This window comes from Etheostoma spectabile, chromosome 21 (assembly GCF_008692095.1).
Source record: "Etheostoma spectabile isolate EspeVRDwgs_2016 chromosome 21, UIUC_Espe_1.0, whole genome shotgun sequence".
NCBI lineage: Eukaryota > Metazoa > Chordata > Actinopteri > Perciformes > Percidae > Etheostoma > Etheostoma spectabile.
Window position 1 is genome coordinate 12066319 of NC_045753.1, and position 13482 is coordinate 12079800.

General features: G+C 40.5%; 1 protein-coding gene and 1 long non-coding RNA gene across 46 annotated transcripts in view; one reads left to right on the forward strand and one right to left on the reverse strand.

The window, feature by feature from the left end:
• The window catches only part of LOC116670945 (ankyrin-3), a 152702-nt gene that overhangs the window by 92249 nt on the left and 46971 nt on the right, over positions 1-13482 (reverse strand). Inside the window, exon 1 of one of the 45 annotated variants that reach the window (XM_032501674.1) lies at positions 894-1114. The exons of the other annotated variants lie outside the window; for them this stretch is intronic. Coding sequence (XP_032357565.1) covers positions 894-929 — 36 coding nt within the window. The 5' untranslated portion in view covers positions 930-1114. Of the gene's footprint in view, positions 1-893; positions 1115-13482 lie in introns of those variants that run through there. 45 annotated transcript variants of the gene reach the window in all.
• Positions 6872-13482, forward strand: part of LOC116670975 (uncharacterized) — a 22183-nt gene continuing 15572 nt past the window's right edge. Inside the window, exons 1-2 of the long non-coding RNA XR_004327160.1 lie at positions 6872-6958; positions 9146-9150. This is a non-coding gene — a long non-coding RNA (uncharacterized LOC116670975). The remainder of the gene's footprint in view (positions 6959-9145; positions 9151-13482) is intronic.

Sequence of the window (13482 nt, forward strand, 5' to 3'; positions counted from 1 at the left end):
CCCCAAGCAATGGCGCTGAAGGACAAGACACTGGTAATCATTCATATTACCAGCTAGCTTTTTGTATTGGTTATATTTAACAGAATCACCATTTTACTGAAAGGAAAACAGTATTCTTTAAACTACTTGGTTTAATTAGCGTGTCAGACAAATGTTTCAAAATTCCACAAAAACAAATCCAGCTAATATCAGAGTCTCATTAAAATGCTGTTTGGGTCCTGCAGTAAACCAATGATGAGCTGGCATATACTGCATACTGTATATCACATAACACCACGAGACCTTTTCTGATTACAGAGGCTTGTGAAGGGCTTTCTTTCTACCTCACTAAGTGGATTGGAGTAAATGAGAAAATTATAAGCATCAATCGTTCTCCTTTTCTTCAATCCCTTTTCTCCCTCTTTTCCACAAACACAAACACAAACACAGAGCATGCGCCACTGACTCATCCAAGGTCAGGTGCGTCCATTCACATCACTGTGCAACATGAAACTGTGTCCACACACACATAGACACAAAATCAGCAGGAATTTATAAAAAAGTTACAATGACAGTTGAAAAAAGCAAACAGACCCACAGGCATAAACTGTATACACACACACACACACACATCCATACATACACACACAGATATCCACGCACACTGCAGCAGAGTGGTGCAGCACAGTTGCCACTGCGACCTGTCCCATCAACAACCCCTCCAACCTATAACATCCCACCTCCTCCGAAAAATCCGTCTGGACCAGTAACCACCACACAACATCACTAAATCCTACTGCTTGTAAATTCCCCAAATCCTGTTAGCATTAATGCAACGTAACAGGAGAGAGTAGTGTGTTTACAGTCAGAAGGCTCGATGAATTGACAGTAAAGTACAGACAGTAAAGACTTACTTCTGCCAAATAGTCTGCTGCCTCCTCCACTGCCATGTTTCTCAGCCTGCTGCTGAAAGAGTGAAACCTGAGCACTCAATTACTGTTGCAGCTAGCCCTATAGCCTGGAAGCTAGGGAGAGAGGGATGGGGGCAAGAGAGGAGAGGGAGAGAGAGGGAGGGATGGTCTGTGTGTGTGTGTGTGTGTGTGTGTGTGTTGTGTGTGTGTGTGTTGTGTGTGTGGTGTGTGTTGAGAGTGTGAGTGGAAGTGACAGGTGATGAGAGTGATGGTGAGAAAGAAAGACACCGGGAGAGGGACGACGACAAAGGAGAGGAAGAGTGTGATGGAACGATGAGAGAGATGACGAGGAGAGAGAGAGAGAGAGAGAGAGAGAGAGAGAGAGAGAGAGAGAGAGAGGGGCATTATGTCACAGCTAAAAATACCTGTCTTGCAGTGAGAAAGTCCAGAGTATGGAGGAGGAGAAGGGGTGGGGTGGGGTGGGGTGGGGGTGGGAGTAGTGGAGGCAGGGGGTGAGACAGGAGAGTTCCTGGCGTTAATCTCAAACCAACTCTCACAGGAACAACGCGGGATCAGAGGACAATTAAAGCCATAGCCACTTGTTAAAAGCAGAATTAAAAAATGAGAGTTAGTTCCTAGTGTGAGGTACTTAATATGTTTACTTCACTACATTTATCTGACAGCTTTAGATATGCTTTACATATGCAGTATATTGTCCAGCAGTTCCACCAAAGAGACATTCCCCCTCTAAACTTCTCTAGTTTCATTTAAGTAATTGATTTAGGCTCAAATTGATACAATTATCTGTTGTGTCATAAATAACCAAAGAACAGAGAAAATTCCAAAAACATTAATTTTCAAAAAACACCATATTTTTGTTGTACTGCACATTGCTGCAGATCCTCTTTTTAACATGTGTGTTTAGGTGTCTGTTTTAGCTACAGAGTGAGACATCTCACTTCTTTACTATCTTTGCAGCTAGCCCTATTGCCTGGAAGAAAAAGCCCTATAGCCTTTTACCAGAAAAACAGGAAAAGGCCAGATGTATTCAACACCTGATAGCCCAATATGAACACTGGACTATCAGATACAGAGATACCAGAGCCTAAATCCTGACTGCAGCAGATTACAGGGTCAATCCCGGTAACAGTCACTAGTCCTGTTAAAGTCTACTTGAGCTTGCCACTGATCCAACCCCCTTTAATCACTTAATGTCTGTCAGCCTTGCTCGTAGGAAAGGATACATAATAATACTCACTGCTGCTGTTGGCCAAAGGAAGGATAATACTCATCAACTCAGCTGCAGAACCACCTTTCAGTACTGTGATGCTCACATTAAGAACATTCAAACAAATGCTATTTAAAGTAGATAAACACAGGCTTATCTGTCTTTACATGAAAACTTAAGGCGACAGTGATACAGTTTAGGATGTTGTGTATGTTGCTAGCAGTGCAGCGTATCTGTCCCCTCTGTCCACAGACTGTGGTGACGTCTACAGAGCCCTCGGGCCTGGGCCGAGTGGACACCATCTACCCAGCCGGCCCCCACCTCTCCTGGGAAGGCTCACTGTGACATGAGCAACGACGGCATCAACAACTCTGCAGGAAAGTGGACGGTGAGGATGAAGGAACAAACAGCACTGCACCACTCCCAAACCGCATCCACAAATTAGTCAATTTGGATCGAGAGCCATTAAAAGACCGGACTCAAATTCTACCTACTCAACCAAAAAGGTATTCTGACAGTATTTGGGTCTATGTTTAAAGTTTGGAACTCAGCCAGAAAGGATATACATGTTTTATTCAATTAAAGCAGTATTATCTTTCTGGCTTGGAGACAAGCCAAGAACTACTATGAGCTGAAGGTGGACATGGAAGACTTTGAGGGTCATAAGGTCTTCCTCTCTGGTGGTCCAGAGACGGAGGGATATGCTGAAGTTTCAACAAGGGAGCAGTAGGCGGGACCTTATCTTCTGAAGGTTTTCCCATTTAGCAAGTTATCGCCATGTTTTAACACATACTCACTTTTCTGTTGCTTTATTAGGCCTAATCCGTAACTATTATTAACTGTTTTTGTTTTTTTTCCTTTACAATACGAAATTCACCACCACTGACAAGGATTAAGATGCTAATGGTTCAATGTATAAGCTGGGCGATATGACGATATACTGTCGTCAAAACAATATCAAAATGTCTATTAATGTCTATCAATGTCTATTGAATATATTTAACCAAACTGCTTTATAGCAATATTTACGTTATTTGGACAATGCTTTACGTTCTGTTTCTTGCATGTTATGTTCATTTTTCACTCACGTTTTTAACAAAATGAAAGACTACTCTGTACTTTTCATTGGTCTAGTATTTATATCACACAGGAGAATAAAAAAAAATAGACTTTACCATGTGGGTATTTCATATAGACAATTTAGTTATTAAATTACCAGAAAACATGCAATATTGTAATATACAGTTTATTGTTATCAAGATATGAAATGACCTACAGTGTATATATGGGGATTGAAGATTTTGGCTATATCCTCCAGCCCTAGACTCAAACTGCGCCAGGAAGGCAGTGGACCCAAACCGGGTCTACACCTTCACCCCCGTGAAAGCAGGCGTATGCTGGAACTCTTTCAAAGGGCTCCATTACTCCATAAAAAACATGATGATGAAGATCAGACCGTCGGCTGCTTCATAATAAATGGAACTGGGTCAACGTCAGCGATGTCAAGAGTCACTGCGCTCAGTCTTGTTTAACTGACGCATCACAACCAGCAAAACTATTTGAAAATGTGCAAATAGAAGCAGACTAAACAATGAATTGTATCAGCTGTACAAGAAAAGCAGAGGAATGTGTCTCTTCTGTCACTGCAGGTTACACACAGACATGCAGACACCAGTGTAATGATCCTTCTTTGATGTTTTATTATGATCTGTGAAGGAGGGAGGGAGCGGTTGCCATGGCAACTGAACCTCCTAAATTTGCAGCGCCGCGCTGGGTTAACTGAACGGTGACGGAGGGAAAAGACCCCTCTGGTGTTAAATCAATACTCAAAGAGATTTTGGATTGACCTACAGTATGTACACAGTACGTATGTGAAGGGATGCCACATCTGGGCCTTCTGGATACAGATGTTGCTATTGCCAATGACAATTTTTCTATTTATCTATGCAACTATTTCAGTCATTAGTGTTGTGTATTAAACATTAATAACATGTCTGTACTGAAATTGTGCATTTGGTCAGATTCTTTGGATAGTTCCTGATTTAAATAAACATGTAATATGTATAAAATTAGGGGGCTGCATTACTGCTTGTGTACAGACATTTAACATTTCAAATAAAAGGTTTGTAGAAACCAATTGTTTAGAAAATAATCTTCAATGTGAGTTACAGAGAAACAAAATGGGAGATTATCAATCATCACGTTAGTGTTGAAAATATAAACAACAATATTTAACTGTATGTTTTGAATAATTGCTGTTTTGATTTGTTTTTCCATCATGAGACCTGTGAGCATGCAGGGGATCATGAAGCGAGCGTGAAAAGTTGTTTTGTGGCTTAAACTGTACAAATCACAATAATATTCTGTATGAAATGTTCAATATATCAAAGTGGAACCCTCCCTGTTAGCTCAGAGTGCAGAATTACTACTTAGTATTAAAGCGATCTGGTCAAAGCCCTGGACTTTAAAAGGAGGTAGATTGGAGGGTTTGCACGGAAACTGCAGGATTAAGCATTTTGAAGGTCCCATGAAAACGTCACGTCATGAAGTTTTTTAACATTAATATGAGTTCCCCCAGCCTGCCTTTGGTCCCTAAGTTGCTGGATATGGCGGTAGGTGTTAATCGAGCCCTGGGTGTCCTGCTCTGTCTTTGAGAAAATGAGAGCTAAGATGGGCCGATCTGGAATCTTGCTTCTTATGAGGTCATGAGGGGAAAGGTTACCTCCCCTTTCTCTGCTTTGCTCACCCATGAGAAAGGGAGAGACATCCCGGCTTGCAAAACAAGCAAAGCTTCCTAACGTTGAGATATTCAAGTTCCTGTCAAATTTGAAAATGAAAAACAGCAAATAATGGAAGCAAGTTTGACAAAAATGAATGAAACAATTAGTCAGTTATCAAAATCATTGCTTATTTCTTGTCTATCATTTGACAAATCTTTGCGGCTCTGTTGTGAAATGATAACAAGTCTCAAGTCTAAAGCCAATAGTTGATATTCAGCTATTATGAAACCATGTGCAGACTTCAGCCTCACCCCTCCCTGGTTACTGATCATTAATTCTCAGGTACTCTACCAGTCCCTAGTGGTCAGTTCGTAGTACTGCACTGGCTGCAGCAGTGTAGTGACGACTGTCCCTACATGTTAACAATGTCCCAGTTTGTTGTAAAGATTAGTACACAAAACCCAATGTTCAATAGCCTATAGAATATATGTGTGTGTGTGTGTGTGTGTGTGTGTGTGTGTGTGTGTGTGTGTGTGTGTGTGTGTGTGTGTGTGTTGTAGTTTTGTCTCTGACTGGTTCTGCAATCTGATTGGCTGCTTGGCTACTGCAGTCTCACTACTCTCACAGCAGCACATGAGGAGGATAAAAACACAGCGTACAAACTCTTCAGCTCCTCTTTTCTGCTGTTCTGCTTCTCTACTTTTCAATGTCACATGTTGAATGTGAGCAGAATCAAAAACTTTTTAAATATGAATTTAATCCCAAATCAAATATGTTTAGTGTTTTTTTTTTAAGATGTTGAAACTCCAGACATCAGATTAGTGCATCAAAAACCCTCCCTTCAACTAGTTCTCAGCTGCAGGATCTGTCCCTCAGGTCTCCCTGCAATTGGCTGGCAGATGTGCTGTGCTCTCGGCTGATTGGATAACAGCAGATGACACTGCTGCTGCTGCTGCTGCTGCTGCTGCTGGATCACAGGCACTGTGCTGATGTAAGGCCGTGTGCACATCTATGTGTGGGTGTGTGTGTGTGTGGATGTGTGTTGACTGTTAAGGTAGACACACTATGCCAGCCCAGAGGGGAAACAGGGGATCGGACATAAACACTGAAAGACAGACATCAATCCTCCTGTCAGCTTCTCAGCACACACACACACACACACACACACACACACACACACACACACACACACACACACACACACACACACACACTCAGCTGTATGGGTTCATACTGTTCATCTGGTTGTCAAAGACTAACTCCCCTGTAACAAGACAAACACAATGAGGTCCAAACTATAACAGAAAACAAGTAATAAAGAAGGACAGCTACTGTAGCACTGCTTGGTTAATCTTATGTGACAGAGAGAGCGCTGGTCATGAATAAATTAACATCTGGGCAGCACACAGTGCACCAACAGGGGTGTGCAGCTGGATGTGTGGTGCGGCATGTGAACAACCAAACTGCCAATACATGCACACACACAGAGCCCTGTTTTCACTTGCGAAATTTGAACTGAGAAGTGGCACAAACATTAATAAACAAACAGGAAAAGTGATAATCTGAATGATATCAATGTTTGAGAGTTTAACAAGACTACAAGCCGTTTACAGTCGACGCATCCAAGCGTGCGCGCGCCAATGTGACGTCAAAACTACATACATTAGGGGTGGGCGGATCGATCTAAATATCGATAGTATCGATGCCAACGCTGGTATTGGTATTTGATCGATACAACTGTAATTGAATCGATATTTTAATTTAGATATCTCTCCTCTACGTTCACTATACTTTGCTTGTGTCTTCCACCTTCCTGAGCAAACGCCACTTTCACATCTTGGCCCACATTGCTCCTCCTCCCAATCCTGCTCCTCTGCTGTGATTCGTTGTTGTGTCGTCACGTGACTCACTGACACAACGCGCAGAGGAGCAGCGCCTCGCTGTATTCATTCTACAGTGCCTAATAACTAATAATTCCCCTACACAAAAGGTATCGCCCACCACTAACATACAGTATCGCCCACCACTAACATACATCTCGCTGGCGCGCCAGGATTTTGAGTGCGTGTACTATATTTTTTTCAGCGGCGCGCAACAAAGCGGAAACAGGAAGCCTGAACGTGGACTCTCAGAATGACTGTAAGTCTCTCTTGTAAACCAACTGGGTTAAGATGAGTTCTTTTATAGTGAATGAACGGCTTGAGCCGACCCGCTACTGTAAAACGCCCTTAACCGTCCACAGCTGTGCTACCAGCTCTGTGAGGCCATGCTGGGGCATAGCAGTGTTTTTTAACTAAATGTTAACACAGCTGTTATGTTCACCATGTTTATTCCTAATTATGTGTGCTAACATTAGATCATTGCTAACAAGAAGTACAGCTGATGGGAATGTTATTAGTTCAGCAGGTAGTGGTCATAAGACAAAGTACTGGACAAATGGCCATTTTGAACTGATGCTGGCGCTAGAAGAAAAGTTTTCTTTTGTTAAATTTTTGAATTTACTGTATTTCAAGATATCATAATGTACCCTGTGTACTTATTTTTTTCATGATTATACCTTTTATATTTCAAGTAGCACAAAACAAAGCAGTCAGACGTGTTCTGATGGGCAATTCTAGGTCCAGTATTGTTAAAATGTGTCTTAAATCGTTGAATGTTAAAATGCTATTAGCCAATTACTTATTCACACTCAGACACCATCATTCATTTTTGATGGCATAACTTACAGTTCAGATATCCACACTTATGGTATTTAACAAGAGGAGCCAGCAGTGGGCGGAGGATTGCACCTTTACCGAAATCCAATAACCTGAAAAAAACTTTCATTTCCAGAGCAAGTTCTTTGTGGAATAATATCCCAAGTAATCCCATTGGTTTTATCACAGGAAAGATACATTTTAAACACAAAGTCAAATCTTACCTTCACTCAAATCATGAATCATGAGGTTTCTTTTTCTTTCTTTTTTTATCTTATTGTGTGGTTAAAACAATTTAATTTTCTTCTTTGTTTATGTGAGCTACCTTAATGATAGCCATGTAATGTATTGTCATACATAACTTTGGTTTCAAGATACATCTCTATTTGCCTGGTTTGTTATTGTTTTGATTTCCTTTTATTTATTTATTTATTTCATCTTTTTGTCTTTTTTGTTATTTAGCTCTGTAACCAGATGTTGTATTTCTTTCTTTTCTTGTATTTCTTTTCTTTTCTGTAAATGTCATGAAATGTTTTAATATTGTCTGATTAAATGTTGTTGGACCTCTTGAAGACTAGCTTGTCATCCAGGCGTCAGCTAATGGGGATTCTTATAAAAAATACAAATACAATTATTTGTTGGTTTTGGAGAGTTGGTCACCTTGTCACATTTTTTCTGTAATTTTCAATATTTTACTCACATTTTTTTTTAACTAACAGCTTCACTTATTTATATATTTTAAAAAGTAAGCATTTTTAGAAAAACATTTGTTTTTTTGGCCATTATAGGTCTTTATTTTTTAGGACATATGGAGACATACAAGGGGAGAGAGAGGAGGAATGACATGCAGAGAAAGGCTGCAGGTCTGAGTTGAACCCGGGACCGCTACATATGGGCGCATGCTCTACCAGGTGAGCTACTCAGGCACCCACAACTTTTCTTATGCTCTTCTGAGACATTTCATCCTCTATTTGTTTTTCACTTGCTGGCCCAGTTACACAGCCAGATGAGGAAATAATCAAATCACTGGAGTACTGTATGAGCAGTGGCCCTTAGCTTTACAGCTCTTAGTCCAAAGGCAATTAAGGAATTGCTCAGAAAATCAATAAAGCACTTCAGTTGTATGTCCAACATCAGCATGGATGTTTCCTCTCTCTGCAGACTCTCGGGCCTCGTGGCCACACTGCGCTGTGCTTTACGTTCTGTATGTAGCCTTCTTTTCTCCTGTAGGGCGCTGAAGGGAAACCCAAACCTCCGGGTTCTGTAGGATAACCTCATTTAGTATACTACTTTTGAAAAAAAAGAAAAGAAAAAAACAGCATGTATGTTGTGGTTATGTTGGTCTTTAAATGTACCATATTTAGATAGGAACAATCTAATATTCGTGGTTTATTTAACATTTGTTTTGCACAGCCTTTAATGAACACCACTTCCCATAAGCCTGAGACTTTTGCAGGCTTAATGTCAATAAAAAGTAAAATTGACTTTAGAAGATAGTGTTTGTGCTTTTTAATTGAGAGCTGTAGTTCTTTGATGAGGGGTTTGATATGAATGAATGAATTCATTAATGAATCAATGAATTCATTGGTCGTAACCAAAGGGTAGGGTCAGAAGCTGTCTTAAAAGCTTCATAAAGAGGAAGAAAGACTAACTGTGTATAAGGAGAGGGAGTAGGGAGGGAATTGTGTAAATGAGGACAGTGATTTTGACTCCATGATTCCTGAGCGGCTGCACATCTCTGCACCGTGTTAGTGGGCCAGGACATGAATAAACCAAGAAACCCTTAAAACCTCTCAGCAAGAATGCAGCGTTAGCTCACCTGGGTCACACAGTAGCATACTGCAATCCTGTACAGTCAGCCAGCTACTGGGAGAGTGACACAATACAGCTTCTATGTATCCATCCTATCTATACACGCCATCCCAGCATGCACTGGAGAAAAGGCGGGGAAGTACCATAGCCAGTTAAAGAAATGGACAATGCGACCCCGTTGATGAACAGAGACCATCGAAGGATATTAGAAGCACTTTTCCGGTGATGCTGAGCGTTGCTGCGCAGCTTCAAACTGAGCTTGGCGACGTAGTTGTAAAGTAAGCAACCTGTCTGAAAGTTGTCTTCTGGTAGCTATGCCTAGAGAAATCTCAGTCATTCCGATTCTTGCAGAGACGGAGAGCGTAGGTATATGTTAGGAGATAACATAGCCAGAGGCTAATTATTGCTAACTAAAATGCTAGTTAACATTAGTAATTATACCTAAACAGCTAATGTAAGTCAAAACTGCCTGCCAGCTTATCCTGTACGGTTCAGTAATTCCTCTATTTTGCAATAGCAAGTCGCGGGGTTATGACACAATTGTTAGCCTAATTTTACAAAAAACTGCTTCTACGGAGCCATAACGTGAGATAAAAGTCTTTTATACATTGTTGTGTTTCTTTACAAATAAACAATGTACAAAAAAAAAGTCTTTAAACGCTTCAGATGTAAAATTATTCGCTGTCAAAGTGACGTCAAAATGAATGGCAGCCGATGGAATGCTAACGGCGGGTGAGTGCTAGGTAGCATCAAAATGGCGCCATAGGAGCTCCGCTTTGTTGAGGTTGGCTTACCCCCTTGGGAAACACAGAAGACCACAAGGCCCCTGGAACAGCACTGAACTGTGAGTGGATTTTGTTGTAACAAAAACTGTTTCCCATAGACAATCACAACAAAAACCCATGTGTCACAAATACTCAGAAATGCATTGGTGGAAAGTAGCACATTCCCTCAAATACTTTACTTAAAGTAATAATCCCGGGCGGAGCACAGTTAGTGATGTGTTTTCCATCAGCCAGCAGTGGTCTGTCCGCAATATACTTGCTCTCTAAGTCACTTGTGTGTGATGGCTTGTCGTTTTTTGTTTTGTTTTTAAGATTATTTTTGGGAGACTGAGCCTTAGTACATAGGGTGCACACTCAACCCTTTAAGCTACCAGGGCAACTCTTGTCATGCTCTTTTTTTTTTCAATTATGAGATTTTTGTAGTTAACAGGACTGTATTAATGTTATGCTCCTTTATACTTCTATTCCACATTATTTCAAAGGGAAATGTAGTTTTTTAAGTCCAGCTCCCTTTATAGAGCATGCGTCCAAAACAAGTCTGTCCGTCTGTCCGTCCGTCTAAACCAGGCAGGTGTCATCTCTTCAGCTCGCCTTCAAAATGTCTGCTACACCCTGAACACAGCGGTAGGCATGTAACAATTATTACATATTTGCCTAATTGTCAATTATTTAACATAATCCAGTTTCTTTGTTTAACTGCAATTAATTACTTACATTAGCTAAGGTGGTAATTGTTGATTTTGTTTAGATGAGTCAAATTTTAATTATATAAGTAATTATTGGTCGGACTACATATTTGTATTAGTATTTCAATTGTTAGTTGTTGCCACTTGACCGTAAACACGTTCATATTGACAGTTAGAAAAAAATGTTTTGTGATAATAAAGATGTGTTGTTTACTTCATGGCTATGTATTTGAGTTATTACATTATCTGCGTCACACGACAGTGATATGTAACCAAAAGATTCATCCTGGAAGTCATTCAAAACTTTAATTTGTTTGCAGAATACGTGTACAAACATGTATAAAATTTGACTGACAGAGACAATTATATTGTTAATCGCAGTTGCACAATTAATACAATTATAATTTTACAGCAAAATGGGGAAAATATACAGCTCTACACAGCGGCCAAGATGACTTTTTTTTTTTCTTTCTCTTGAACAAACACACACAGACTCACATCCTGTCTACGTCGTGACTCTGTCCATGCATCAACACCTCACCCGCTGAGCGCACGCACGAGAGGGGAAACATCAAATACTCCTCTCCACCAGTTTCCTCCCTTCTTATATGCTATGCCAGTGTTTCCCTAAACTGTACCGCAGCTCAAACTATATATTTACACCACTTGACATTCTGGCACCCTCACATGAAACATAATGCCCTGATATTTCTTTCAACAAACACACAGATTAGAGATTCCTGTCCACACACAAAATGCAATTTTAGTTAATGCAACAAAACAACAAAACTCTGCTACGTACTGTACAACAGCAACAAAGCTGCACACATACAAACAAGGAGGCATCTCATTTCAGTCAACCATAATTCAATATACTGTGCTAAACACTAATCTGGCTGTAGAAAAGGACATTCAGTGAAATGAAGACGGGTTTAATCTGCTGATATGTAAGTGTGTGGGTATGTGTACATGTAAATGAATGGACTGGCCCAGTTAGAAGTGTCGATCTTTCACTTTAGAGAGAAGAGAGAGAGCTGCAGGGAGCCAGAGGAAAGGGGTATAAAAGGCCTAACTAACAGCATCCTCATCCTCTCGTCATTCTCTCTCTGCCCACTCTCCAATTTCCTCCTCTTTTTCTGCCACTTCATCAATCGCTCGCCTCGATCTATCTCTGCATGCTTTCTCGTTACCCGTCATTTTAATATGATTTCATCCTCCTCTCGCTCCCCTACCTCTTTTTTGCAGTATGTTGTGGATTTGTTATGTTTTACCCCTCCAACCACCTCCCTTGTCGTCCCCCAACCACCAATCACGATGCTTGGCAGGCTCTGCACCAATCCTCTGGCCCAGCAACCCCCTCTACAGCGGTGTTACAGTGAATCTGGTTCCGCGAGGGTGGCATCAAATATGATTGCCTTCCTTTTCTTCTCCATTGCCCCTCTTCCCATCACTCCTTCTCTAACTCTCCTCCATCACTTTGCTTTCCTTTCAGATTTCAACCGACCTGTCTATTCTATCTTCTCTCTACTCCAGCTTTCATTTCTCCTCTGCTCCGTAATGGAGTCATTCTATAATTCATTACACTCTCTCCTCTGTTAGGTTACTAGTTTCTGTTTTATCATCTTTGCTGAGTGCTCGTCAGATATTCAGTGGTGGCATCTGGTTTTCTTTGGCTGTTGTGCATGCTTTGCGTGTCTTCCTTGCTTTTTAAAACTTAAAATTTATCTTGAAAATGAAAAAGTTTCTTTATCTCGGTTTCTGTCAGTGGCGACACAAAATCAGTAGCAATGAAGAGAATGAGAGAGAGGTTTTCATGTTGACATTTCATTGTAGATCTTTTAGAGAGTCAGCTCTCACATTTTCTTTTATCGCTCATACGTTTCTCTCACTGTCAAACAAAAAGCCGTGGTGGTAAATATCTGCAGCAGAATCAGCAGTACTCAGCCATCTCTTGCCTAAACTTTGAGGAAATGCCAACATGAATACTTTTAGACCCCCCACTCAATGTATTTCTATTGATTTGTTTCTGATTTTATATTTCTGCACACAATTAATATTTCTTTGAATGTCTATGACTGGTTTATATCCTTTGTGTTTTTATCCTGTTTCCATGTCACCGCTGCACAACTAATTACCTTTTGTGGACATGATGATTGACATGATATTTGCAGATTAAAGAGTGGAATGATTGGGGTAGACGCAGGAGACATAAGGTGTTAAGGTTGCAACTAATCATTATTTCCTTTAATCAATTAATCTGCCAATTATTTAGGCAATCATTTGGTTTACAAAAATGTGAGACAACTGTGAATTTTATAGTTATCTGAATAGTTACACGTTCTTGTTTTCATAAATACCCACACCCCCTCCAAAAAAAGTCTACAGACAAGATTATCTTTCTTAAAAGCATCATGCAACCTTCTGTATACTATATAAATGTAAAGTACCCGTGTATTCATAAAGAAACACAAAATAAATGTAGAAATCGGAAATTTAAATGGGCAGCAGATTTAGTGGAGCGTAGGGAACAAAGAGACAAAGAGGAGGAAGGACGACTGGGCTTCAAATATGAATCTTGGCTTAAATAAGTGTCAGGGGATGAAAGTGGTACAATGCCTGGTCCCAAGGGACCCGGGTGTGTGTGTGTGTGTGTGTGTGTGTGTGT